Source organism: Trichomonas vaginalis, chromosome IV, assembly GCF_026262505.1.
Source record: "Trichomonas vaginalis G3 chromosome IV, whole genome shotgun sequence".
In the NCBI taxonomy this organism is placed as follows: domain Eukaryota; phylum Parabasalia; order Trichomonadida; family Trichomonadidae; genus Trichomonas; species Trichomonas vaginalis.
Genome location: NC_067206.1, coordinates 8286217 through 8312775, shown reverse-complemented (window position 1 = coordinate 8312775; position 26559 = coordinate 8286217). Strand labels below are relative to the sequence as shown.

At 30.7% G+C, this 26559-nt stretch overlaps 8 protein-coding genes across 8 annotated transcripts, besides 21 other annotated features; all 8 read left to right on the top strand.

The window, feature by feature from the left end:
- Window positions 1-251: 251 nt before the first annotated feature.
- Window positions 252-975, top strand: TVAGG3_0051520 (uncharacterized protein; the record flags this gene model as incomplete). The annotated part of the gene is made up of 1 exon (XM_051221063.1): window positions 252-975. A coding segment is annotated over one exon (724 nt), but the record flags the coding sequence as incomplete, so codon positions are not given.
- Window positions 252-1310: a mobile genetic element.
- Window positions 1311-1911: 601 nt separating this feature from the next.
- Window positions 1912-1949: a mobile genetic element.
- Window positions 1912-1949: a terminal%2Cinverted (terminal inverted repeat of Banshee-A3 transposon ID:TVAGG3_0051500).
- Window positions 1950-3147: 1198 nt separating this feature from the next.
- On the top strand, window positions 3148-3486 carry TVAGG3_0051490 (uncharacterized protein; the record flags this gene model as incomplete). The annotated part of the gene is made up of 1 exon (XM_051221062.1): window positions 3148-3486. One exon carries the CDS (start codon window positions 3148-3150, stop codon window positions 3484-3486), a length of 339 nt encoding a protein of 112 aa, XP_051106048.1.
- A 360-nt stretch (window positions 3487-3846) lies between these two features.
- Window positions 3847-4209, top strand: TVAGG3_0051480 (DDE endonuclease family; the record flags this gene model as incomplete). Its single annotated transcript, XM_051221061.1, has 1 exon — window positions 3847-4209. One exon carries the CDS (start codon window positions 3847-3849, stop codon window positions 4207-4209), a length of 363 nt encoding a protein of 120 aa, XP_051106047.1.
- A 2521-nt stretch (window positions 4210-6730) lies between these two features.
- Window positions 6731-7992: a mobile genetic element.
- Window positions 7959-7992: a terminal%2Cinverted (terminal inverted repeat of MuDR-4N1_TV transposon ID:TVAGG3_0051470).
- A 685-nt stretch (window positions 7993-8677) lies between these two features.
- Window positions 8678-8714: a mobile genetic element.
- Window positions 8678-8714: a terminal%2Cinverted (terminal inverted repeat of Banshee-A3 transposon ID:TVAGG3_0051460).
- Window positions 8715-9397: 683 nt separating this feature from the next.
- Window positions 9398-10456: a mobile genetic element.
- Window positions 10457-11057: 601 nt separating this feature from the next.
- Window positions 11058-11095: a mobile genetic element.
- Window positions 11058-11095: a terminal%2Cinverted (terminal inverted repeat of Banshee-A3 transposon ID:TVAGG3_0051440).
- A 1199-nt stretch (window positions 11096-12294) lies between these two features.
- TVAGG3_0051430 (uncharacterized protein) lies at window positions 12295-12633 on the top strand (the record flags this gene model as incomplete). The annotated part of the gene is made up of 1 exon (XM_051221060.1): window positions 12295-12633. One exon carries the CDS (start codon window positions 12295-12297, stop codon window positions 12631-12633), a length of 339 nt encoding a protein of 112 aa, XP_051106046.1.
- Window positions 12634-12993: 360 nt separating this feature from the next.
- On the top strand, window positions 12994-13356 carry TVAGG3_0051420 (DDE endonuclease family; the record flags this gene model as incomplete). Its single annotated transcript, XM_051221059.1, has 1 exon — window positions 12994-13356. The coding sequence occupies one exon, from the start codon at window positions 12994-12996 to the stop codon at window positions 13354-13356; it is 363 nt and encodes a 120-aa protein (XP_051106045.1).
- A 2519-nt stretch (window positions 13357-15875) lies between these two features.
- Window positions 15876-17014: a mobile genetic element.
- Window positions 16981-17014: a terminal%2Cinverted (terminal inverted repeat of MuDR-4N1_TV transposon ID:TVAGG3_0051410).
- Window positions 17015-17699: 685 nt separating this feature from the next.
- Window positions 17700-17736: a mobile genetic element.
- Window positions 17700-17736: a terminal%2Cinverted (terminal inverted repeat of Banshee-A3 transposon ID:TVAGG3_0051400).
- Window positions 17737-18418: 682 nt separating this feature from the next.
- TVAGG3_0051390 (uncharacterized protein) lies at window positions 18419-19156 on the top strand (the record flags this gene model as incomplete). The annotated part of the gene is made up of 1 exon (XM_051221058.1): window positions 18419-19156. A coding segment is annotated over one exon (738 nt), but the record flags the coding sequence as incomplete, so codon positions are not given.
- Window positions 18419-19477: a mobile genetic element.
- A 600-nt stretch (window positions 19478-20077) lies between these two features.
- Window positions 20078-20115: a mobile genetic element.
- Window positions 20078-20115: a terminal%2Cinverted (terminal inverted repeat of Banshee-A3 transposon ID:TVAGG3_0051370).
- Window positions 20116-21315: 1200 nt separating this feature from the next.
- Window positions 21316-21654, top strand: TVAGG3_0051360 (uncharacterized protein; the record flags this gene model as incomplete). The annotated part of the gene is made up of 1 exon (XM_051221057.1): window positions 21316-21654. One exon carries the CDS (start codon window positions 21316-21318, stop codon window positions 21652-21654), a length of 339 nt encoding a protein of 112 aa, XP_051106043.1.
- Window positions 21655-22014: 360 nt separating this feature from the next.
- On the top strand, window positions 22015-22377 carry TVAGG3_0051350 (DDE endonuclease family; the record flags this gene model as incomplete). The annotated part of the gene is made up of 1 exon (XM_051221056.1): window positions 22015-22377. One exon carries the CDS (start codon window positions 22015-22017, stop codon window positions 22375-22377), a length of 363 nt encoding a protein of 120 aa, XP_051106042.1.
- A 2523-nt stretch (window positions 22378-24900) lies between these two features.
- Window positions 24901-25796: a mobile genetic element.
- Window positions 25763-25796: a terminal%2Cinverted (terminal inverted repeat of MuDR-4N1_TV transposon ID:TVAGG3_0051340).
- Window positions 25797-26481: 685 nt separating this feature from the next.
- Window positions 26482-26518: a mobile genetic element.
- Window positions 26482-26518: a terminal%2Cinverted (terminal inverted repeat of Banshee-A3 transposon ID:TVAGG3_0051330).
- Window positions 26519-26559: the final 41 nt, after the last annotated feature.

The following is a 26559-nucleotide window of genomic DNA, read 5'->3' as shown; positions in this document are numbered from 1 at the left end:
GCGACCAAAGATTTGAATAAAAGTTCAAAAAATAAGATAGCTTAAAAAATAATATACGGTAGTGTTTACTAATAGATGAATAGTATATAAATTCTATTAAAATGGATTTGATCCAAAAAAATATATAAAATTTGATCATAAATAAAATCGTTTTAAATTACTTCTTCATTTAAATTATAACAATTATTTTTGATTTTTATTTATCATCCACATTCAAATTTGAATCTTATCACAAAAGAAGGACCACTTTTATGACTACTGCCAAATCTATAAACAGAGAATGGCTATTTGAAGCTAAAAGAAGAATAGAAGAAGGTGAATATTACAAAAGTGTGGGAAAGGAAGTTGAATTGGAAAATGGTAAAATTAAATTGAATGTTGCCGAAAATACAATAAGAAGAGCATTTCAACTTCAAGAAATCGAATTACCAAAAGTTAGTCGCGGCAGAAAACCAAATCCACCAACATTTGAACAAAAACAATTAATTAATTCTTGTGTTTCACAATATAAAGGAGGAATTTCAAAAACTTATTTATTGATTAAAAGGTTTCAAAATATTGTTCAAAATCCCGATTGTGAGAAAGAAAAAGAAGAAATTGCAAAAGAATTTGAAAATATAGAAGATTTGACAAAAGATCAAATTTTTGACAATTTACAAAAAATAAAGCCTCATCAAGTGGAAAAATTTATGATGGAATCAGGTTTATCTTCAAAAAGAGATTACAAACCAGCAGATCCACCTACCAAATATCGTGCCATATCAAAGAATTTGATATGGCACTGCGATATTCATTACCTTCACGGTAATGTTTCTTTTCCATTCTTTGCCATATTGAATGATATGACACGTAAAGTTCTCAAAACTAAATTATTGAAAAACAAGTCTTCCAACTCAACAGCGAATATTTTAAGAAAACTTTTAGAGGAGTTTATCCCTTACTGCATCTGGACCGATAACGGCGGTGAAAACCGCGGTGAATTCGGCCAGGTTATGCAGGAAAACGGAATAGTTTGGAAGCACACCTTGCCGTATATGCCAAGACAGAACGGCAAGGTGGAGCGCCTGTGGCCAAGCTTAGAAAAGTTTTTGCCAGACGAGTTGGATGATATTCAACAAATCAAGGACTCAGTTCAGCAGTTCATTGAAAAATACAACAATACACCACATTTATCTCTCGATATTAATCCAAAAACGAATAGTAATTACACTCCTAACGAATTATTCGAAGTTTCAAAATTTTGGTACGAGCCAGAAATGCAAAAATGGGAGTTATATATCAAAGAGGAATGGGTTTTAGCAAAATTTGAATAATTACATCATTTTAAATGACTTCTAAACAATTTTATTTATGATCAAATTTTATATATCTTTTTGGATCAAATCCATTTTAATAGAATTTATATACTATTCATCTATTAGTAAACACTACCGTATATTATTTTTAAGCTATCTTATTTTTTGAAATTTTATTCAAATCTTTGGTCGCAAGAAGAATTGCATGATAAATAAAAACATTTAATCAAAGTCAATTTTATTTTTCATATTCAAATGGACTGAGTGTTAACATTTAACATTTTTTGCTAATTGTCGTCAAAAATTAGGCGTAAAGCAAAAATTGATATTTCATATGGTTTTATGATAGATAAGCATTATATTCCCACTCATTATATTCGTAAATTTTGAGGTTTATCCTTCGCTTTTAAGATCATTGAATTTGATTTTTATATAAAATAGTTATATATTAGAAAATAATATGAGTTTATGTGATATTATTTTTCAGAAGATTTTGTGTTCTTCTTCAAAATTTTATTTTTTATTAAAAAGAATCTTTACAAAATATACATTTACTTTAATTAATATTTAAAAACGTGCTCTATCAAAAGTTCCAAAAATTCAATATTATAGCTTTTCTGAGGTGTCACTTTTGATGAATTTCTGTTTTCAACACTAGACAAAAACAATTATATTAGATGCACATGATTAACATCTCTTGGTCTGATGATGTTTTTCAATTAAAAGATTATTATATACAGTTGAATTTACAAAATTCTTAATTCATAATTGCATGGCACAAGAGAGGTATGATCTGCTTATATGTTAATGATAGATATACCATATTATTTCCATTACTATAAATAACTTAAAGAAATATATCTTCTAAGTGTATTTTTTGTTCAATTTTGTTTGAAAAAAAAATTAAAACGCATTTCTTATCTTGTTTAGCTTTGATAAGTTGGATTAAATAATATTACTAAATACAAATCATGATAACAATTATATATCCATGCTAAATGCCTGAAGATCTGGTGAAAATATTGAGATATGCCTCACTTCCATCATTTCGTCTTACCACATAAAAATATGTGATTTTTAAAACAAGTTAGCTGATATGCTTTTAACAAAACCGAATCAAAAGTATTCAAAAAAATCTGAAATTGTAAAATATCTTAATCAAAAATAAAGGGTTGATCTTCATTTTCGGGATTTCAAAAAAATTTGGAATTTCACCTCCCAAACACACAGATTGTCCAGTTCATTGGCATAGAGAATATCCGATTTCCAGTGTTTTACTCTGAATCTTATTAGTTAAATACCGAATTTCGAACATAAATTCATCAAAATCGAATAAAGAGACTACCAAAAACGACACAAATATAATCAAGTCACAATCATTTAACAGGAACTCCTTAAATGAAGATTTTTACAATTTTAATCTCTATATTTTAAAAAAATATGCTCAGTCACAAACACAATTACTATGTTATGGAACAAGGCATTGACACTCGAATCTCTGGCCAATTCGAGGAACATCCAAAATTTCAATAATCTTATCCCACAGAATCCATAGCCCAAAAACTTTAATTTGCATAGTACATTTGAAGACGAATAATATTAGTCCAATTTTTTTTAACTTTGAAATTTTCAAAGATACAAAATTTATTACATTTAGAATTAATGCATTAATATATGCATTTGTTCCGTACCGAAAATGAACTTTACAAAAAGTGACATGAAAAGTCTTAATTACATTAAAGCCAAATGTAAACTTCATTGAGAAAAAGCAGTTTTGTCTCGTATTCAACGTAAAATCTTCAAAAGAAGACTAAACAAAAAGTGCTACACTGATAACAAAGATGAATTTCACATGGAACGCGATGATTCAATAACTGCAGAGTTGCGACATACAATTGCGGAAAATGTATGGACAACCACATGTAATGGTGGAGAACCATCGTATCTTTCAGAGGTCGAATTACTTGATTTTTATGGTGAAATCAATCAAAGAGCAAAAGGTCTTGCATGTGAAAAGGTAATCGAAGCTTATCAGATTGCCTACGAATTACTGGAGTATAGATACAGCAGAGCTTTATATCTAGCTGGCCTTGTTCATCCAGACGAATTTCCAACAAGAGGAAAAAGAATTGTTTACTTCGCTAGAAGTATATCTCCCCTCAAGATCATGGTTAAACAGAGTTTGCTCTGATCTCAACATTGAGATCAAAAGCTCAAAAGAAAATGAGGAAAAACGAGCAAAGTACTGTAACACAGCAACAGTTGCTAACTTCTTACATTAATTTCAGTATACGGCAGGAATTGATCCATGGAATAAGTGGAGTATTTATGAAACATCTCTGCTTCATCAAAGCGTTACAAAGTTATCTGCACTGAAAGCAACCCTCCTTTAACCAAAGAAGAGCATGAATTTGTGCTTGTTACTAGTATCTTCCCATATAATTCTGAAGGATACCGGATGAAACCATTTATTATTGTTCCAGGAATATAAAATTGTTCACAGGAACTCCGCTCCGTGAGAGCATTCCTTACAGGACAATCTTATGGATGGATGACAAAGAAGATATGGGATATCTTTAATTTAACTTTTATTATCGAAATCCAGAGATATCGCTCAAGTCTTGATGCTATCACAGCAGCTCAGCATAATATCGTATTCGGTGATAATCATATCAGCCGAGTAAGTTATTTTACTTGCAAACTTTTGAGTCTCTTCAGAATTGAACTCTTGACATTTCCAGCTTACTGCACAGTAGTTCTCCAGTTATTTGATGTAGGATGTGCAGCATCTTTGAGATCAAAGAATAACAGGTTAAAATATGTTCCGCTTTACACATATGAGCAAGATAATTTATCAAATACCCCAAAACCAAGGTTAAAAATTGTAAGAATTTTAATTGATGCTTGTGATTAAGTCAATGCATCAGTATGGTATTCATCCGTGGAACCCAGATAAAGCCTTATCCAACGAATTAACAAACAAAACATCAAACGCAATACCAAATCCCACATATATATTTAATTCTTCTTGCAAAAAATTAACATCTGACGCCGAATTACTTAAAATTGCGCAATTTGAAGCAATCAAATTCAAACATTAAATCAAGCACTGATAGTTATTGTAACAAATATTTCGAATTATTTAGATTATTATCCTCCAAATACAAAAATTCTCAGCAAAGGGATGAAATTGAGTCAATTTAATGGAGCAAAACGAAGTGAGGTGAAATTCACCACTTTGACACCTCGTATTTTTCAGATATATCGATTAATATTGAGTTTTATTGGGATGGAAAACATACTGAAAAACCTGCAATATCAACACCTTTTTATATAATATTGAATAAATAAAAATTTGTTTTTATTTTCCAAAAAGATATATGATACATTTTTATTATACAGGTTAAAAACTGTCTAGCTTTTGCTTTTAGTGCTCGACCAGAGGCATACATTGAAAATACAATCCTCTCCATGGTTTTTGTGTAGGATCTGATCTTCTCAAAACGATGATATTGACTATTATTATATGAATTGAATGTATTTATGAATATTTCGAAATTTTAATATAAATAATTTATTAAAAATAAAAATTGAACGTAAGTACAAAAAATATAATTTGAAAGCAAATTAAAAATTAACGATACGATAATTTGGAACTTTTACCTTTTGCCAATAAATATAAAAATAAAATTTTGGGAATTGGAACTTAAGAGTAGAGAGACCTTTGTTGATATGTATGAGGCTATGTATTTATGTGTAGATCTGAGTAAGCTTGGTTATCATATAGCGGTTTCTGATGAAATTGAGAACCTCGGAGACCCAAGACCTTTGTTGATATGTATGAGGCTATGTATTTGTGCGTAGTCATTAAACCCATTCTTGCAAATTAGAATATTATTTTATTTGTTATATTGAGCTTTCTTCCTGATAATTTGCATATCTTCAAAATCATTAAAGTAAGTAAAATCAGTTGTTTTTTCGGTGATTAATCTTAATTCTTCGCATTATATTTCTTTTTTTTGAAAAATCTTACTGTTTGGGGAAATTCTCTTTGCGAAATCTGTTGGCCTGAGGATTATCTGGTTGAATAAAAATATGTTCAATTCCCCTTTCGCATAATAATTAATGAAATTGTGTTTTATTTTCGAGAGTGTGCAAAACGTTCCCACTTCTTGAGAGGTACGTTTTGCAAATTTTTTTCTTTCATACATAGAAGATTTTTGGAAGATGATTGATCTCTACATGATATTATATCATATTTCTACATTGAGTCCTTAACAATATTAAATTGCAGGGTTTTCAAATCAAAAAACTAACTTTCGCTCTTTCAGGTCAAATCAGCAAGGCTCTTCTATATAGGTGTTGGATATATTATCAAACTGAAATGAAACTTTCCAGAGATGTCCATAAAATTATTTTGCAAAACATCCCTCTCAAAAAGTGGGAACGTTTTTGCAATTTTTCTTTTTTTTTGTACCATTATCGGTCCATAGAGCGAAATGGGGACCAGGTATTGTGCTTAATGCACGTTTGAGTACATTTGTTGTATACTCTGCAGTTTTCTGAGAAAAAGATTATGAGTGATCTCGTTTTTTCTTAAAGTCATTTTTTTCTTATCAAAAAAAATTAAAATTACGTAAAACTATGACAAAATTACGTAATTCACAATTTTAATGCTGAAAAATAGGAATATAAGCTTATAATACTACAGGTAGATTGAGCATCGATGCGCGCTAATGCCAACATGATTAATTTGAGTCGGTTTTATATATTATTGGAAATTAATCACAAATTGTCCATGAATATAAGTTATATTCTTCGATATTATGAGTTAATGAAGGCTACAATATTTGTAATCATGATTGGCTAGTTAAAATCTATTAGAATAAAAGAAATTGTAATTTAATAATATTGAATTGACATTTTAAATAATTTGAGGTCTAATCCATTATGAGTATGGTTATTACAGGTCACTTATTATTATTCTTTGATATACAAAGAGTTAAAACGATTTGGTAATGAGATATTGTAGAAAATAAAAATAACTGTAATCTATTGAAACTGATAAAAAAAATTAAATCCATTTATTTTTTATTCATATGTTATTATTGATGAGAATTAGATTCATTTAAAATTGAATACATATTTTTGAGAGAGTCAAAAATTTCAGGATCGATTTCATCTTCGCATTCATCCAAATATATTCTAAGCTCGGAATTTTCAAATGCATTCAAAATATTGGCAAAGTTTTCTTTACAAGAAGAGTTAAATAAAATTTCTTGTAAACAATTAATAATAAATTTTGGGTTAAATTCAACAAAATCCGAAAGAATTTCAAACACCTTTTCAAATTTGTCATTAAATATCGAAAGGGATATTGAATCTTTTATGATAATAGCGATGAGGATATTTATCAAAATTTCCTTATTTTTGAAGAGTGCGGGATAAATTTGTCAAGTGTCACTTTTCAATAACCTTAAATTACGCTGTTCTAATTTTTTAAAAAATAACCTTAAATTATATTTGAAGAAATTATGTCTATGATATATGTTTTATTCTAGAATCTTGGAGTTTTCATGCACTACACAAGAGCTCCAAGGTTCCAAGAGTGAATGCTCAATAGCAATTATAGAGATGTACCTTTTCAAAATGACTTTTACTGATTAAATTTAATCAATAGAAGACATTTTGAAAAGGTACCTCTACAATTAGATATACAAGAGATTCAAAGCTTCATTTCAGATAGATTTGAAACTTTGAAACTCTTGGTAGATTTTGAGTGAATGCTGACAATCATCTTTGAGAAGGTTTTCTTAAAGAAAACCTTCTCAAAGAGGTTTCTCAGGAGCCCTGAGGCTCCCTTTCGTAATGATTGGGAGCCTTGGGGCTCCTGAGACGAAGAATGGCTTCGCCGAATCTTTGATCAGCAGAGGCCAAATGAAAAGGCCTCTACTGATGGATTCTCAGGAGCCCTGAGGCTCCCTTTCGTAATGATTGGGAGCCTTGGGGCTCCTGAGACGAAGAATGGCTTCGCCGAATCTTTGATCAGCAGAGGCCAAATGAAAAGGCCTCTACTGATGGATTCTCAGGAGCCCTGAGGCTCCCTTTCGTAATGATTGGGAGCCTTGGGGCTCCTGAGACGAAGAATGGCTTCGCCGAATCTTTGATCAGCAGAGGCCAAATGAAAAGGCCTCTGCTGATGGATTCTCAGGAGCCCTGAGGCTCCCTTTCGTAATGATTGGGAGCCTTGGGGCTCCTGAGACGAAGAATGGCTTCGCCGAATCTTTGATCAGCAGAGGCCAAATGAAAAGGCCTCTACTGATGGATTCTCAGGAGCCCTGAGGCTCCCTTTCGTAATGATTGGGAGCCTTGGGGCTCCTGAGACGAAGAATGGCTTCGCCGAATCTTTGATCAGCAGAGGCCAAATGAAAAGGCCTCTGCTGATGGATTCTCAGGAGCCCTGAGGCTCCCTTTCGTAATGATTGGGAGCCTTGGGGCTCCTGAGACGAAGAATGGCTTCGCCGAATCTTTGATCAGCAGAGGCCAAATGAAAAGGCCTCTGCTGATGGATTCTCAGGAGCCCTGAGGCTCCCTTTCGTAATGATTGGGAGCCTTGGGGCTCCTGCAGCAGAGTATCGCTCCGCTCCATTAATTTTTTTTAAAAAAAAGTGCCGTGTGGCAAATTTGTCCTGTTCCCTCTCCTAACACATAACTCCACAACTACCCAAGTACTATATTGCCACTCCTTCCCGCATTGCATTTGAGAAACATTAAAAGTGGCGACAAGTGCACTTGCCATGGCATATTGTTGCGCGTATATACTACTTCTAATGAAAGAAGCAGTATATACGCGCAATTCGAGTGAGATTGCAGCAGAAAGTCGAGAAGAGAGCCCTTTCTTAAGGTTAGGACTCCCTTCTCGACTTTATTATACAATGAAATATAAATCATAGTATATTTTTGTCACTTTTCACATCGTATTACCCCGATAGAAACAAAACAAAACGACTTTCTTGATATATCAATAAATGGCACGGATAATTTATTGGATGCATTGGAAAAATATTTTAATACATATCCTATTGAGCAAAATCGATTTCAAAAAGATGAAATATTAGAATGGCCCAAGTATTTAATCATACAATTAAACTTTCGTAAGACGAAATGGTGGAAGTGAAGTGATGTTGAAACCTTGATATTTCCTCGAAATTTCTACAAAACATATATTAGACATAAAGCATATATCTTATTTTATTAAGAATGTTGAATAATAATATTATTAAATATTAAGCTTTAAAAAAGCTAATTAAATTCAAAAATGAATATATATTATTATTGGATAAATATTAATCAGAACAAATGATTTTTTTATTAATGCTATGTAATAAACAGAAATTCATCAAAAGTGACAGCTCTCAATTTTTGACATTTGTAAATTCTAAATTGAATGAGAAAAATGAAATAACACTAAGCATAATACAATATTCTAGATTTAATTATAATTAGGAAAAAGTTAGTTTTGAGAGTACTTTTCATAGGCATATAGAATGAAATCTTCTGAAAAATAATATCACATAAACTCATATTATTTTCTAATATATAACTATTTTATATAAAAATCAAATTCAATGATCTTAAAAGCGAAGGATAAACCTCAAAATTTACGAATATAATGAGTGGGAATATAATGCTTATCTATCATAAAACCATATGAAATATCAATTTTTGCTTTACGCCTAATTTTTGACGACAATTAGCAAAAAATGTTAAATGTTAACACTCAGTCCATTTGAATATGAAAAATAAAATTGACTTTGATTAAATGTTTTTATTTATCATGCAATTCTTCTTGCGACCAAAGATTTGAATAAAAGTTCAAAAAATAAGATAGCTTAAAAAATAATATACGGTAGTGTTTACTAATAGATGAATAGTATATAAATTCTATTAAAATGGATTTGATCCAAAAAAATATATAAAATTTGATCATAAATAAAATCGTTTTAAATTACTTCTTCATTTAAATTATAACAATTATTTTTGATTTTTATTTATCATCCACATTCAAATTTGAATCTTATCACAAAAGAAGGACCACTTTTATGACTACTGCCAAATCTATAAACAGAGAATGGCTATTTGAAGCTAAAAGAAGAATAGAAGAAGGTGAATATTACAAAAGTGTGGGAAAGGAAGTTGAATTGGAAAATGGTAAAATTAAATTGAATGTTGCCGAAAATACAATAAGAAGAGCATTTCAACTTCAAGAAATCGAATTACCAAAAGTTAGTCGCGGCAGAAAACCAAATCCACCAACATTTGAACAAAAACAATTAATTAATTCTTGTGTTTCACAATATAAAGGAGGAATTTCAAAAACTTATTTATTGATTAAAAGGTTTCAAAATATTGTTCAAAATCCCGATTGTGAGAAAGAAAAAGAAGAAATTGCAAAAGAATTTGAAAATATAGAAGATTTGACAAAAGATCAAATTTTTGACAATTTACAAAAAATAAAGCCTCATCAAGTGGAAAAATTTATGATGGAATCAGGTTTATCTTCAAAAAGAGATTACAAACCAGCAGATCCACCTACCAAATATCGTGCCATATCAAAGAATTTGATATGGCACTGCGATATTCATTACCTTCACGGTAATGTTTCTTTTCCATTCTTTGCCATATTGAATGATATGACACGTAAAGTTCTCAAAACTAAATTATTGAAAAACAAGTCTTCCAACTCAACAGCGAATATTTTAAGAAAACTTTTAGAGGAGTTTATCCCTTACTGCATCTGGACCGATAACGGCGGTGAAAACCGCGGTGAATTCGGCCAGGTTATGCAGGAAAACGGAATAGTTTGGAAGCACACCTTGCCGTATATGCCAAGACAGAACGGCAAGGTGGAGCGCCTGTGGCCAAGCTTAGAAAAGTTTTTGCCAGACGAGTTGGATGATATTCAACAAATCAAGGACTCAGTTCAGCAGTTCATTGAAAAATACAACAATACACCACATTTATCTCTCGATATTAATCCAAAAACGAATAGTAATTACACTCCTAACGAATTATTCGAAGTTTCAAAATTTTGGTACGAGCCAGAAATGCAAAAATGGGAGTTATATATCAAAGAGGAATGGGTTTTAGCAAAATTTGAATAATTACATCATTTTAAATGACTTCTAAACAATTTTATTTATGATCAAATTTTATATATCTTTTTGGATCAAATCCATTTTAATAGAATTTATATACTATTCATCTATTAGTAAACACTACCGTATATTATTTTTAAGCTATCTTATTTTTTGAAATTTTATTCAAATCTTTGGTCGCAAGAAGAATTGCATGATAAATAAAAACATTTAATCAAAGTCAATTTTATTTTTCATATTCAAATGGACTGAGTGTTAACATTTAACATTTTTTGCTAATTGTCGTCAAAAATTAGGCGTAAAGCAAAAATTGATATTTCATATGGTTTTATGATAGATAAGCATTATATTCCCACTCATTATATTCGTAAATTTTGAGGTTTATCCTTCGCTTTTAAGATCATTGAATTTGATTTTTATATAAAATAGTTATATATTAGAAAATAATATGAGTTTATGTGATATTATTTTTCAGAAGATTTTGTGTTCTTCTTCAAAATTTTATTTTTTATTAAAAAGAATCTTTACAAAATATACATTTACTTTAATTAATATTTAAAAACGTGCTCTATCAAAAGTTCCAAAAATTCAATATTATAGCTTTTCTGAGGTGTCACTTTTGATGAATTTCTGTTTTCAACACTAGACAAAAACAATTATATTAGATGCACATGATTAACATCTCTTGGTCTGATGATGTTTTTCAATTAAAAGATTATTATATACAGTTGAATTTACAAAATTCTTAATTCATAATTGCATGGCACAAGAGAGGTATGATCTGCTTATATGTTAATGATAGATATACCATATTATTTCCATTACTATAAATAACTTAAAGAAATATATCTTCTAAGTGTATTTTTTGTTCAATTTTGTTTGAAAAAAAAATTAAAACGCATTTCTTATCTTGTTTAGCTTTGATAAGTTGGATTAAATAATATTACTAAATACAAATCATGATAACAATTATATATCCATGCTAAATGCCTGAAGATCTGGTGAAAATATTGAGATATGCCTCACTTCCATCATTTCGTCTTACCACATAAAAATATGTGATTTTTAAAACAAGTTAGCTGATATGCTTTTAACAAAACCGAATCAAAAGTATTCAAAAAAATCTGAAATTGTAAAATATCTTAATCAAAAATAAAGGGTTGATCTTCATTTTCGGGATTTCAAAAAAATTTGGAATTTCACCTCCCAAACACACAGATTGTCCAGTTCATTGGCATAGAGAATATCCGATTTCCAGTGTTTTACTCTGAATCTTATTAGTTAAATACCGAATTTCGAACATAAATTCATCAAAATCGAATAAAGAGACTACCAAAAACGACACAAATATAATCAAGTCACAATCATTTAACAGGAACTCCTTAAATGAAGATTTTTACAATTTTAATCTCTATATTTTAAAAAAAATATGCTCAGTCACAAACACAATTACTATGTTATGGAACAAGGCATTGACACTCGAATCTCTGGCCAATTCGAGGAACATCCAAAATTTCAATAATCTTATCCCACAGAATCCATAGCCCAAAAACTTTAATTTGCATAGTACATTTGAAGACGAATAATATTAGTCCAATTTTTTTTAACTTTGAAATTTTCAAAGATACAAAATTTATTACATTTAGAATTAATGCATTAATATATGCATTTGTTCCGTACCGAAAATGAACTTTACAAAAAGTGACATGAAAAGTCTTAATTACATTAAAGCCAAATGTAAACTTCATTGAGAAAAAGCAGTTTTGTCTCGTATTCAACGTAAAATCTTCAAAAGAAGACTAAACAAAAAGTGCTACACTGATAACAAAGATGAATTTCACATGGAACGCGATGATTCAATAACTGCAGAGTTGCGACATACAATTGCGGAAAATGTATGGACAACCACATGTAATGGTGGAGAACCATCGTATCTTTCAGAGGTCGAATTACTTGATTTTTATGGTGAAATCAATCAAAGAGCAAAAGGTCTTGCATGTGAAAAGGTAATCGAAGCTTATCAGATTGCCTACGAATTACTGGAGTATAGATACAGCAGAGCTTTATATCTAGCTGGCCTTGTTCATCCAGACGAATTTCCAACAAGAGGAAAAAGAATTGTTTACTTCGCTAGAAGTATATCTCCCCTCAAGATCATGGTTAAACAGAGTTTGCTCTGATCTCAACATTGAGATCAAAAGCTCAAAAGAAAATGAGGAAAAACGAGCAAAGTACTGTAACACAGCAACAGTTGCTAACTTCTTACATTAATTTCAGTATACGGCAGGAATTGATCCATGGAATAAGTGGAGTATTTATGAAACATCTCTGCTTCATCAAAGCGTTACAAAGTTATCTGCACTGAAAGCAACCCTCCTTTAACCAAAGAAGAGCATGAATTTGTGCTTGTTACTAGTATCTTCCCATATAATTCTGAAGGATACCGGATGAAACCATTTATTATTGTTCCAGGAATATAAAATTGTTCACAGGAACTCCGCTCCGTGAGAGCATTCCTTACAGGACAATCTTATGGATGGATGACAAAGAAGATATGGGATATCTTTAATTTAACTTTTATTATCGAAATCCAGAGATATCGCTCAAGTCTTGATGCTATCACAGCAGCTCAGCATAATATCGTATTCGGTGATAATCATATCAGCCGAGTAAGTTATTTTACTTGCAAACTTTTGAGTCTCTTCAGAATTGAACTCTTGACATTTCCAGCTTACTGCACAGTAGTTCTCCAGTTATTTGATGTAGGATGTGCAGCATCTTTGAGATCAAAGAATAACAGGTTAAAATATGTTCCGCTTTACACATATGAGCAAGATAATTTATCAAATACCCCAAAACCAAGGTTAAAAATTGTAAGAATTTTAATTGATGCTTGTGATTAAGTCAATGCATCAGTATGGTATTCATCCGTGGAACCCAGATAAAGCCTTATCCAACGAATTAACAAACAAAACATCAAACGCAATACCAAATCCCACATATATATTTAATTCTTCTTGCAAAAAATTAACATCTGACGCCGAATTACTTAAAATTGCGCAATTTGAAGCAATCAAATTCAAACATTAAATCAAGCACTGATAGTTATTGTAACAAATATTTCGAATTATTTAGATTATTATCCTCCAAATACAAAAATTCTCAGCAAAGGGATGAAATTGAGTCAATTTAATGGAGCAAAACGAAGTGAGGTGAAATTCACCACTTTGACACCTCGTATTTTTCAGATATATCGATTAATATTGAGTTTTATTGGGATGGAAAACATACTGAAAAACCTGCAATATCAACACCTTTTTATATAATATTGAATAAAAAAATTTGTTTTATTTTCCAAAAAGATATATGATACATTTTTATTATACAGGTTAAAAACTGTCTAGCTTTTGCTTTTAGTGCTCGACCAGAGGCATACATTGAAAATACAATCCTCTCCATGGTTTTTGTGTAGGATCTGATCTTCTCAAAACGATGATATTGACTATTATTATATGAATTGAATGTATTTATGAATATTTCGAAATTTTAATATAAATAATTTATTAAAAATAAAAATTGAACGTAAGTACAAAAAATATAATTTGAAAGCAAATTAAAAATTAACGATACGATAATTTGGAACTTTTACCTTTTGCCAATAAATATAAAAATAAAATTTTGGGAATTGGAACTTAAGAGTAGAGAGACCTTTGTTGATATGTATGAGGCTATGTATTTATGTGTAGATCTGAGTAAGCTTGGTTATCATATAGCGGTTTCTGATGAAATTGAGAACCTCGGAGACCCAAGACCTTTGTTGATATGTATGAGGCTATGTATTTGTGCGTAGTCATTAAACCCATTCTTGCAAATTAGAATATTATTTTATTTGTTATATTGAGCTTTCTTCCTGATAATTTGCATATCTTCAAAATCATTAAAGTAAGTAAAATCAGTTGTTTTTTCGGTGATTAATCTTAATTCTTCGCATTATATTTCTTTTTTTTGAAAAATCTTACTGTTTGGGGAAATTCTCTTTGCGAAATCTGTTGGCCTGAGGATTATCTGGTTGAATAAAAATATGTTCAATTCCCCTTTCGCATAATAATTAATGAAATTGTGTTTTATTTTCGAGAGTGTGCAAAACGTTCCCACTTCTTGAGAGGTACGTTTTGCAAATTTTTTTCTTTCATACATAGAAGATTTTTGGAAGATGATTGATCTCTACATGATATTATATCATATTTCTACATTGAGTCCTTAACAATATTAAATTGCAGGGTTTTCAAATCAAAAAACTAACTTTCGCTCTTTCAGGTCAAATCAGCAAGGCTCTTCTATATAGGTGTTGGATATATTATCAAACTGAAATGAAACTTTCCAGAGATGTCCATAAAATTATTTTGCAAAACATCCCTCTCAAAAAGTGGGAACGTTTTTGCAATTTTTCTTTATTTTTTGTACCATTATCGGTCCATAGAGCGAAATGGGGACCAGGTATTGTGCTTAATGCACGTTTGAGTACATTTGTTGTATACTCTGCAGTTTTCTGAGAAAAAGATTATGAGTGATCTCGTTTTTTCTTAAAGTCATTTTTTTCTTATCAAAAAAAATTAAAATTACGTAAAACTATGACAAAATTACGTAATTCACAATTTTAATGCTGAAAAATAGGAATATAAGCTTATAATACTACAGGTAGATTGAGCATCGATGCGCGCTAATGCCAACATGATTAATTTGAGTCGGTTTTATATATTATTGGAAATTAATCACAAATTGTCCATGAATATAAGTTATATTCTTCGATATTATGAGTTAATGAAGGCTACAATATTTGTAATCATGATTGGCTAGTTAAAATCTATTAGAATAAAAGAAATTGTAATTTAATAATATTGAATTGACATTTTAAATAATTTGAGGTCTAATCCATTATGAGTATGGTTATTACAGGTCACTTATTATTATTCTTTGATATACAAAGAGTTAAAACGATTTGGTAATGAGATATTGTAGAAAATAAAAATAACTGTAATCTATTGAAACTGATAAAAAAAATTAAATCCATTTATTTTTTATTCATATGTTATTATTGATGAGAATTAGATTCATTTAAAATTGAATACATATTTTTGAGAGAGTCAAAAATTTCAGGATCGATTTCATCTTCGCATTCATCCAAATATATTCTAAGCTCGGAATTTTCAAATGCATTCAAAATATTGGCAAAGTTTTCTTTACAAGAAGAGTTAAATAAAATTTCTTGTAAACAATTAATAATAAATTTTGGGTTAAATTCAACAAAATCCGAAAGAATTTCAAACACCTTTTCAAATTTGTCATTAAATATCGAAAGGGATATTGAATCTTTTATGATAATAGCGATGAGGATATTTATCAAAATTTCCTTATTTTTGAAGAGTGCGGGATAAATTTGTCAAGTGTCACTTTTCAATAACCTTAAATTACGCTGTTCTAATTTTTTAAAAAATAACCTTAAATTATATTTGAAGAAATTATGTCTATGATATATGTTTTATTCTAGAATCTTGGAGTTTTCATGCACTACACAAGAGCTCCAAGGTTCCAAGAGTGAATGCTCAATAGCAATTATAGAGATGTACCTTTTCAAAATGACTTTTACTGATTAAATTTAATCAATAGAAGACATTTTGAAAAGGTACCTCTACAATTAGATATACAAGAGATTCAAAGCTTCATTTCAGATAGATTTGAAACTTTGAAACTCTTGGTAGATTTTGAGTGAATGCTGACAATCATCTTTGAGAAGGTTTTCTTAAAGAAAACCTTCTCAAAGAGGTTTCTCAGGAGCCCTGAGGCTCCCTTTCGTAATGATTGGGAGCCTTGGGGCTCCTGAGACGAAGAATGGCTTCGCCGAATCTTTGATCAGCAGAGGCCAAATGAAAAGGCCTCTACTGATGGATTCTCAGGAGCCCTGAGGCTCCCTTTCGTAATGATTGGGAGCCTTGGGGCTCCTGAGACGAAGAATGGCTTCGCCGAATCTTTGATCAGCAGAGGCCAAATGAAAAGGCCTCTACTGATGGATTCTCAGGAGCCCTGAGGCTCCCTTTCGTAATGATTGGGAGCCTTGGGGCTCCTGAGACGAAGAATGGCTTCGCCGAATCTTTGATCAGCAGAGGCCAAATGAAAAGGCCTCTACTGATGGATTCTCAGGAGCCCTGAGGCTCCCTTTCGTAATGATTGGGAGCCTTGGGGCTCCTGAGACGAAGAATGGCTTCGCCGAATCTTTGATCAGCAGAGGCCAAATGAAAAGGCCCTGCTGATGGATTCTCAGGAGCCCTGAGGCTCCCTTTCGTAATGATTGGGAGCCTTGGGGCTCCTGAGACGAAGAATGGCTTCGCCGAATCTTTGATCAGCAGAGGCCAAATGAAAAGGCCTCTGCTGATGGATTCTCAGGAGCCCTGAGGCTCCCTTTCGTAATGATTGGGAGCCTTGGGGCTCCTGCAGCAGAGTATCGCTCCGCTCCATTAATTTTTTTTAAAAAAAAGTGCCGTGTGGCAAATTTGTCCTGTTCCCTCTCCTAACACATAACTCCACAACTACCCAAGTACTATATTGCCACTCCTTCCCGCATTGCATTTGAGAAACATTAAAAGTGGCGACAAGTGCACTTGCCATGGCATATTGTTGCGCGTATATACTACTTCTAATGAAAGAAGCAGTATATACGCGCAATTCGAGTGAGATTGCAGCAGAAAGTCGAGAAGAGAGCCCTTTCTTAAGGTTAGGACTCCCTTCTCGACTTTATTATACAATGAAATATAAATCATAGTATATTTTTGTCACTTTTCACATCGTATTACCCCGATAGAAACAAAACAAAACGACTTTCTTGATATATCAATAAATGGCACGGATAATTTATTGGATGCATTGGAAAAATATTTTAATACATATCCTATTGAGCAAAATCGATTTCAAAAAGATGAAATATTAGAATGGCCCAAGTATTTAATCATACAATTAAACTTTCGTAAGACGAAATGGTGGAAGTGAAGTGATGTTGAAACCTTGATATTTCCTCGAAATTTCTACAAAACATATATTAGACATAAAGCATATATCTTATTTTATTAAGAATGTTGAATAATAATATTATTAAATATTAAGCTTTAAAAAAGCTAATTAAATTCAAAAATGAATATATATTATTATTGGATAAATATTAATCAGAACAAATGATTTTTTTATTAATGCTATGTAATAAACAGAAATTCATCAAAAGTGACAGCTCTCAATTTTTGACATTTGTAAATTCTAAATTGAATGAGAAAAATGAAATAACACTAAGCATAATACAATATTCTAGATTTAATTATAATTAGGAAAAAGTTAGTTTTGAGAGTACTTTTCATAGGCATATAGAATGAAATCTTCTGAAAAATAATATCACATAAACTCATATTATTTTCTAATATATAACTATTTTATATAAAAATCAAATTCAATGATCTTAAAAGCGAAGGATAAACCTCAAAATTTACGAATATAATGAGTGGGAATATAATGCTTATCTATCATAAAACCATATGAAATATCAATTTTTGCTTTACGCCTAATTTTTGACGACAATTAGCAAAAAATGTTAAATGTTAACACTCAGTCCATTTGAATATGAAAAATAAAATTGACTTTGATTAAATGTTTTTATTTATCATGCAATTCTTCTTGCGACCAAAGATTTGAATAAAAGTTCAAAAAATAAGATAGCTTAAAAATAATATACGGTAGTGTTTACTAATAGATGAATAGTATATAAATTCTATTAAAATGGATTTGATCCAAAAAAATATATAAAATTTGATCATAAATAAAATCGTTTTAAATTACTTCTTCATTTAAATTATAACAATTATTTTTGATTTTTATTTATCATCCACATTCAAATTTGAATCTTATCACAAAAGAAGGACCACTTTTATGACTACTGCCAAATCTATAAACAGAGAATGGCTATTTGAAGCTAAAAGAAGAATAGAAGAAGGTGAATATTACAAAAGTGTGGGAAAGGAAGTTGAATTGGAAAATGGTAAAATTAAATTGAATGTTGCCGAAAATACAATAAGAAGAGCATTTCAACTTCAAGAAATCGAATTACCAAAAGTTAGTCGCGGCAGAAAACCAAATCCACCAACATTTGAACAAAAACAATTAATTAATTCTTGTGTTTCACAATATAAAGGAGGAATTTCAAAAACTTATTTATTGATTAAAAGGTTTCAAAATATTGTTCAAAATCCCGATTGTGAGAAAGAAAAAGAAGAAATTGCAAAAGAATTTGAAAATATAGAAGATTTGACAAAAGATCAAATTTTTGACAATTTACAAAAAATAAAGCCTCATCAAGTGGAAAAATTTATGATGGAATCAGGTTTATCTTCAAAAAGAGATTACAAACCAGCAGATCCACCTACCAAATATCGTGCCATATCAAAGAATTTGATATGGCACTGCGATATTCATTACCTTCACGGTAATGTTTCTTTTCCATTCTTTGCCATATTGAATGATATGACACGTAAAGTTCTCAAAACTAAATTATTGAAAAACAAGTCTTCCAACTCAACAGCGAATATTTTAAGAAAACTTTTAGAGGAGTTTATCCCTTACTGCATCTGGACCGATAACGGCGGTGAAAACCGCGGTGAATTCGGCCAGGTTATGCAGGAAAACGGAATAGTTTGGAAGCACACCTTGCCGTATATGCCAAGACAGAACGGCAAGGTGGAGCGCCTGTGGCCAAGCTTAGAAAAGTTTTTGCCAGACGAGTTGGATGATATTCAACAAATCAAGGACTCAGTTCAGCAGTTCATTGAAAAATACAACAATACACCACATTTATCTCTCGATATTAATCCAAAAACGAATAGTAATTACACTCCTAACGAATTATTCGAAGTTTCAAAATTTTGGTACGAGCCAGAAATGCAAAAATGGGAGTTATATATCAAAGAGGAATGGGTTTTAGCAAAATTTGAATAATTACATCATTTTAAATGACTTCTAAACAATTTTATTTATGATCAAATTTTATATATCTTTTTGGATCAAATCCATTTTAATAGAATTTATATACTATTCATCTATTAGTAAACACTACCGTATATTATTTTTAAGCTATCTTATTTTTTGAAATTTTATTCAAATCTTTGGTCGCAAGAAGAATTGCATGATAAATAAAAACATTTAATCAAAGTCAATTTTATTTTTCATATTCAAATGGACTGAGTGTTAACATTTAACATTTTTTGCTAATTGTCGTCAAAAATTAGGCGTAAAGCAAAAATTGATATTTCATATGGTTTTATGATAGATAAGCATTATATTCCCACTCATTATATTCGTAAATTTTGAGGTTTATCCTTCGCTTTTAAGATCATTGAATTTGATTTTTATATAAAATAGTTATATATTAGAAAATAATATGAGTTTATGTGATATTATTTTTCAGAAGATTTTGTGTTCTTCTTCAAAATTTTTTTTTTATTAAAAAGAATCTTTACAAAATATACATTTACTTTAATTAATATTTAAAAACGTGCTCTATCAAAAGTTCCAAAAATTCAATATTATAGCTTTTCTGAGGTGTCACTTTTGATGAATTTCTGTTTTCAACACTAGACAAAAACAATTATATTAGATGCACATGATTAACATCTCTTGGTCTGATGATGTTTTTCAATTAAAAGATTATTATATACAGTTGAATTTACAAAATTCTTAATTCATAATTGCATGGCACAAGAGAGGTATGATCTGCTTATATGTTAATGATAGATATACCATATTATTTCCATTACTATAAATAACTTAAAGAAATATATCTTCTAAGTGTATTTTTTGTTCAATTTTGTTTGAAAAAAAAATTAAAACGCATTTCTTATCTTGTTTAGCTTTGATAAGTTGGATTAAATAATATTACTAAATACAAATCATGATAACAATTATATATCCATGCTAAATGCCTGAAGATCTGGTGAAAATATTGAGATATGCCTCACTTCCATCATTTCGTCTTACCACATAAAAATATGTGATTTTTAAAACAAGTTAGCTGATATGCTTTTAACAAAACCGAATCAAAAGTATTCAAAAAAATCTGAAATTGTAAAATATCTTAATCAAAAATAAAGGGTTGATCTTCATTTTCGGGATTTCAAAAAAATTTGGAATTTCACCTCCCAAACACACAGATTGTCCAGTTCATTGGCATAGAGAATATCCGATTTCCAGTGTTTTACTCTGAATCTTATTAGTTAAATACCGAATTTCGAACATAAATTCATCAAAATCGAATAAAGAGACTACCAAAAACGACACAAATATAATCAAGTCACAATCATTTAACAGGAACTCCTTAAATGAAGATTTTTACAATTTTAATCTCTATATTTTAGAAAAAAATATGCTCAGTCACAAACACAATTACTATGTTATGGAACAAGGCATTGACACTCGAATCTCTGGCCAATTCGAGGAACATCCAAAATTTCAATAATCTTATCCCACAGAATCCATAGCCCAAAAACTTTAATTTGCATAGTACATTTGAAGACGAATAATATTAGTCCAATTTTTTTTAACTTTGAAATTTTCAAAGATACAAAATTTATTACATTTAGAATTAATGCATTAATATATGCATTTGTTCCGTACCGAAAATGAACTTTACAAAAAGTGACATGAAAAGTCTTAATTACATTAAAGCCAAATGTAAACTTCATTGAGAAAAAGCAGTTTTGTCTCGTATTCAACGTAAAATCTTCAAAAGAAGACTAAACAAAAAGTGCTACACTGATAACAAAGATGAATTTCACATGGAACGCGATGATTCAATAACTGCAGAGTTGCGACATACAATTGCGGAAAATGTATGGACAACCACATGTAATGGTGGAGAACCATCGTATCTTTCAGAGGTCGAATTACTTGATTTTTATGGTGAAATCAATCAAAGAGCAAAAGGTCTTGCATGTGAAAAGGTAATCGAAGCTTATCAGATTGCCTACGAATTACTGGAGTATAGATACAGCAGAGCTTTATATCTAGCTGGCCTTGTTCATCCAGACGAATTTCCAACAAGAGGAAAAAGAATTGTTTACTTCGCTAGAAGTATATCTCCCCTCAAGATCATGGTTAAACAGAGTTTGCTCTGATCTCAACATTGAGATCAAAAGCTCAAAAGAAAATGAGGAAAAACGAGCAAAGTACTGTAACACAGCAACAGTTGCTAACTTCTTACATTAATTTCAGTATACGGCAGGAATTGATCCATGGAATAAGTGGAGTATTTATGAAACATCTCTGCTTCATCAAAGCGTTACAAAGTTATCTGCACTGAAAGCAACCCTCCTTTAACCAAAGAAGAGCATGAATTTGTGCTTGTTACTAGTATCTTCCCATATAATTCTGAAGGATACCGGATGAAACCATTTATTATTGTTCCAGGAATATAAAATTGTTCACAGGAACTCCGCTCCGTGAGAGCATTCCTTACAGGACAATCTTATGGATGGATGACAAAGAAGATATGGGATATCTTTAATTTAACTTTTATTATCGAAATCCAGAGATATCGCTCAAGTCTTGATGCTATCACAGCAGCTCAGCATAATATCGTATTCGGTGATAATCATATCAGCCGAGTAAGTTATTTTACTTGCAAACTTTTGAGTCTCTTCAGAATTGAACTCTTGACATTTCCAGCTTACTGCACAGTAGTTCTCCAGTTATTTGATGTAGGATGTGCAGCATCTTTGAGATCAAAGAATAACAGGTTAAAATATGTTCCGCTTTACACATATGAGCAAGATAATTTATCAAATACCCCAAAACCAAGGTTAAAAATTGTAAGAATTTTAATTGATGCTTGTGATTAAGTCAATGCATCAGTATGGTATTCATCCGTGGAACCCAGATAAAGCCTTATCCAACGAATTAACAAACAAAACATCAAACGCAATACCAAATCCCACATATATATTTAATTCTTCTTGCAAAAAATTAACATCTGACGCCGAATTACTTAAAATTGCGCAATTTGAAGCAATCAAATTCAAACATTAAATCAAGCACTGATAGTTATTGTAACAAATATTTCGAATTATTTAGATTATTATCCTCCAAATACAAAAATTCTCAGCAAAGGGATGAAATTGAGTCAATTTAATGGAGCAAAACGAAGTGAGGTGAAATTCACCACTTTGACACCTCGTATTTTTTCAGATATATCGATTAATATTGAGTTTTATTGGGATGGAAAACATACTGAAAAACCTGCAATATCAACACCTTTTTATATAATATTGAATAAATAAAAATTTGTTTTTATTTTCCAAAAAGATATATGATACATTTTTATTATACAGGTTAAAAACTGTCTAGCTTTTGCTTTTAGTGCTCGACCAGAGGCATACATTGAAAATACAATCCTCTCCATGGTTTTTGTGTAGGATCTGATCTTCTCAAAACGATGATATTGACTATTATTATATGAATTGAATGTATTTATGAATATTTCGAAATTTTAATATAAATAATTTATTAAAAATAAAAATTGAACGTAAGTACAAAAAATATAATTTGAAAGCAAATTAAAAATTAACGATACGATAATTTGGAACTTTTACCTTTTGCCAATAAATATAAAAATAAAATTTTGGGAATTGGAACTTAAGAGTAGAGAGACCTTTGTTGATATGTATGAGGCTATGTATTTATGTGTAGATCTGAGTAAGCTTGGTTATCATATAGCGGTTTCTGATGAAATTGAGAACCTCGGAGACCCAAGACCTTTGTTGATATGTATGAGGCTATGTATTTGTGCGTAGTCATTAAACCCATTCTTGCAAATTAGAATATTATTTTATTTGTTATATTGAGCTTTCTTCCTGATAATTTGCATATCTTCAAAATCATTAAAGTAAGTAAAATCAGTTGTTTTTTCGGTGATTAATCTTAATTCTTCGCATTATATTTCTTTTTTTTGAAAAATCTTACTGTTTGGGGAAATTCTCTTTGCGAAATCTGTTGGCCTGAGGATTATCTGGTTGAATAAAAATATGTTCAATTCCCCTTTCGCATAATAATTAATGAAATTGTGTTTTATTTTCGAGAGTGTGCAAAACGTTCCCACTTCTTGAGAGGTACGTTTTGCAAATTTTTTTCTTTCATACATAGAAGATTTTTGGAAGATGATTGATCTCTACATGATATTATATCATATTTCTACATTGAGTCCTTAACAATATTAAATTGCAGGGTTTTCAAATCAAAAAACTAACTTTCGCTCTTTCAGGTCAAATCAGCAAGGCTCTTCTATATAGGTGTTGGATATATTATCAAACTGAAATGAAACTTTCCAGAGATGTCCATAAAATTATTTTGCAAAACATCCCTCTCAAAAAGTGGGAACGTTTTTGCAATTTTTCTTTATTTTTTGTACCATTATCGGTCCATAGAGCGAAATGGGGACCAGGTATTGTGCTTAATGCACGTTTGAGTACATTTGTTGTATACTCTGCAGTTTTCTGAGAAAAAGATTATGAGTGATCTCGTTTTTTCTTAAAGTCATTTTTTTCTTATCAAAAAAAATTAAAATTACGTAAAACTATGACAAAATTACGTAATTCACAATTTTAATGCTGAAAAATAGGAATATAAGCTTATAATACTACAGGTAGATTGAGCATCGATGCGCGCTAATGCCAACATGATTAATTTGAGTCGGTTTTATATATTATTGGAAATTAATCACAAATTGTCCATGAATATAAGTTATATTCTTCGATATTATGAGTTAATGAAGGCTACAATATTTGTAATCATGATTGGCTAGTTAAAATCTATTAGAATAAAAGAAATTGTAATTTAATAATATTGAATTGACATTTTAAATAATTTGAGGTCTAATCCATTATGAGTATGGTTATTACAGGTCACTTATTATTATTCTTTGATATACAAAGAGTTAAAACGATTTGGTAATGAGATATTGTAGAAAATAAAAATAACTGTAATCTATTGAAACTGATAAAAAAAATTAAATCCATTTATTTTTTATTCATATGTTATTATTGATGAGAATTAGATTCATTTAAAATTGAATACATATTTTTGAGAGAGTCAAAAATTTCAGGATCGATTTCATCTTCGCATTCATCCAAATATATTCTAAGCTCGGAATTTTCAAATGCATTCAAAATATTGGCAAAGTTTTCTTTACAAGAAGAGTTAAATAAAATTTCTTGTAAACAATTAATAATAAATTTTGGGTTAAATTCAACAAAATCCGAAAGAATTTCAAACACCTTTTCAAATTTGTCATTAAATATCGAAAGGGATATTGAATCTTTTATGATAATAGCGATGAGGATATTTATCAAAATTTCCTTATTTTTGAAGAGTGCGGGATAAATTTGTCAAGTGTCACTTTTCAATAACCTTAAATTACGCTGTTCTAATTTTTTAAAAAATAACCTTAAATTATATTTGAAGAAATTATGTCTATGATATATGTTTTATTCTAGAATCTTGGAGTTTTCATGCACTACACAAGAGCTCCAAGGTTCCAAGAGTGAATGCTCAATAGCAATTATAGAGATGTACCTTTTCAAAATGACTTTTACTGATTAAATTTAATCAATAGAAGACATTTTGAAAAGGTACCTCTACAATTAGATATACAAGAGATTCAAAGCTTCATTTCAGATAGATTTGAAACTTTGAAACTCTTGGTAGATTTTGAGTGAATGCTGACAATCATCTTTGAGAAGGTTTTCTTAAAGAAAACCTTCTCAAAGAGGTTTCTCAGGAGCCCTGAGGCTCCCTTTCGTAATGATTGGGAGCCTTGGGGCTCCTGAGACGAAGAATGGCTTCGCCGAATCTTTGATCAGCAGAGGCCAAATGAAAAGGCCTCTACTGATGGATTCTCAGGAGCCCTGAGGCTCCCTTTCGTAATGATTGGGAGCCTTGGGGCTCCTGAGACGAAGAATGGCTTCGCCGAATCTTTGATCAGCAGAGGCCAAATGAAAAGGCCTCTACTGATGGATTCTCAGGAGCCCTGAGGCTCCCTTTCGTAATGATTGGGAGCCTTGGGGCTCCTGAGACGAAGAATGGCTTCGCCGAATCTTTGATCAGCAGAGGCCAAATGAAAAGGCCTCTGCTGATGGATTCTCAGGAGCCCTGAGGCTCCCTTTCGTAATGATTGGGAGCCTTGGGGCTCCTGCAGCAGAGTATCGCTCCGCTCCATTAATTTTTTTTAAAAAAAAGTGCCGTGTGGCAAATTTGTCCTGTTCCCTCTCCTAACACATAACTCCACAACTACCCAAGTACTATATTGCCACTCCTTCCCGCATTGCATTTGAGAAACATTAAAAGTGGTGACAAGTGCACTTGCCATGGCATATTGTTGCGCGTATATACTACTTCTAATGAAAGAAGCAGTATATACGCGCAATTCGAGTGAGATTGCAGCAGAAAGTCGAGAAGAGAGCCCTTTCTTAAGGTTAGGACTCCCTTCTCGACTTTATTATACAATGAAATATAAATCATAGTATATTTTTGTCACTTTTCACATCGTATTACCCCGATAGAAACAAAACAAAACGACTTTCTTGATATATCAATAAATGGCACGGATAATTTATTGGATGCATTGGAAAAATATTTTAATACATATCCTATTGAGCAAAATCGATTTCAAAAAGATGAAATATTAGAATGGCCCAAGTATTTAATCATACAATTAAACTTTCGTAAGACGAAATGGTGGAAGTGAAGTGATGTTGAAACCTTGATATTTCCTCGAAATTTCTACAAAACATATATTAGACATAAAGCATATATCTTATTTTATTAAGAATGTTGAATAATAATATTATTAAATATTAAGCTTTAAAAAAGCTAATTAAATTCAAAAATGAATATATATTATTATTGGATAAATATTAATCAGAACAAATGATTTTTTTATTAATGCTATGTAATAAACAGAAATTCATCAAAAGTGACAGCTCTCAATTTTTGACATTTGTAAATTCTAAATTGAATGAGAAAAATGA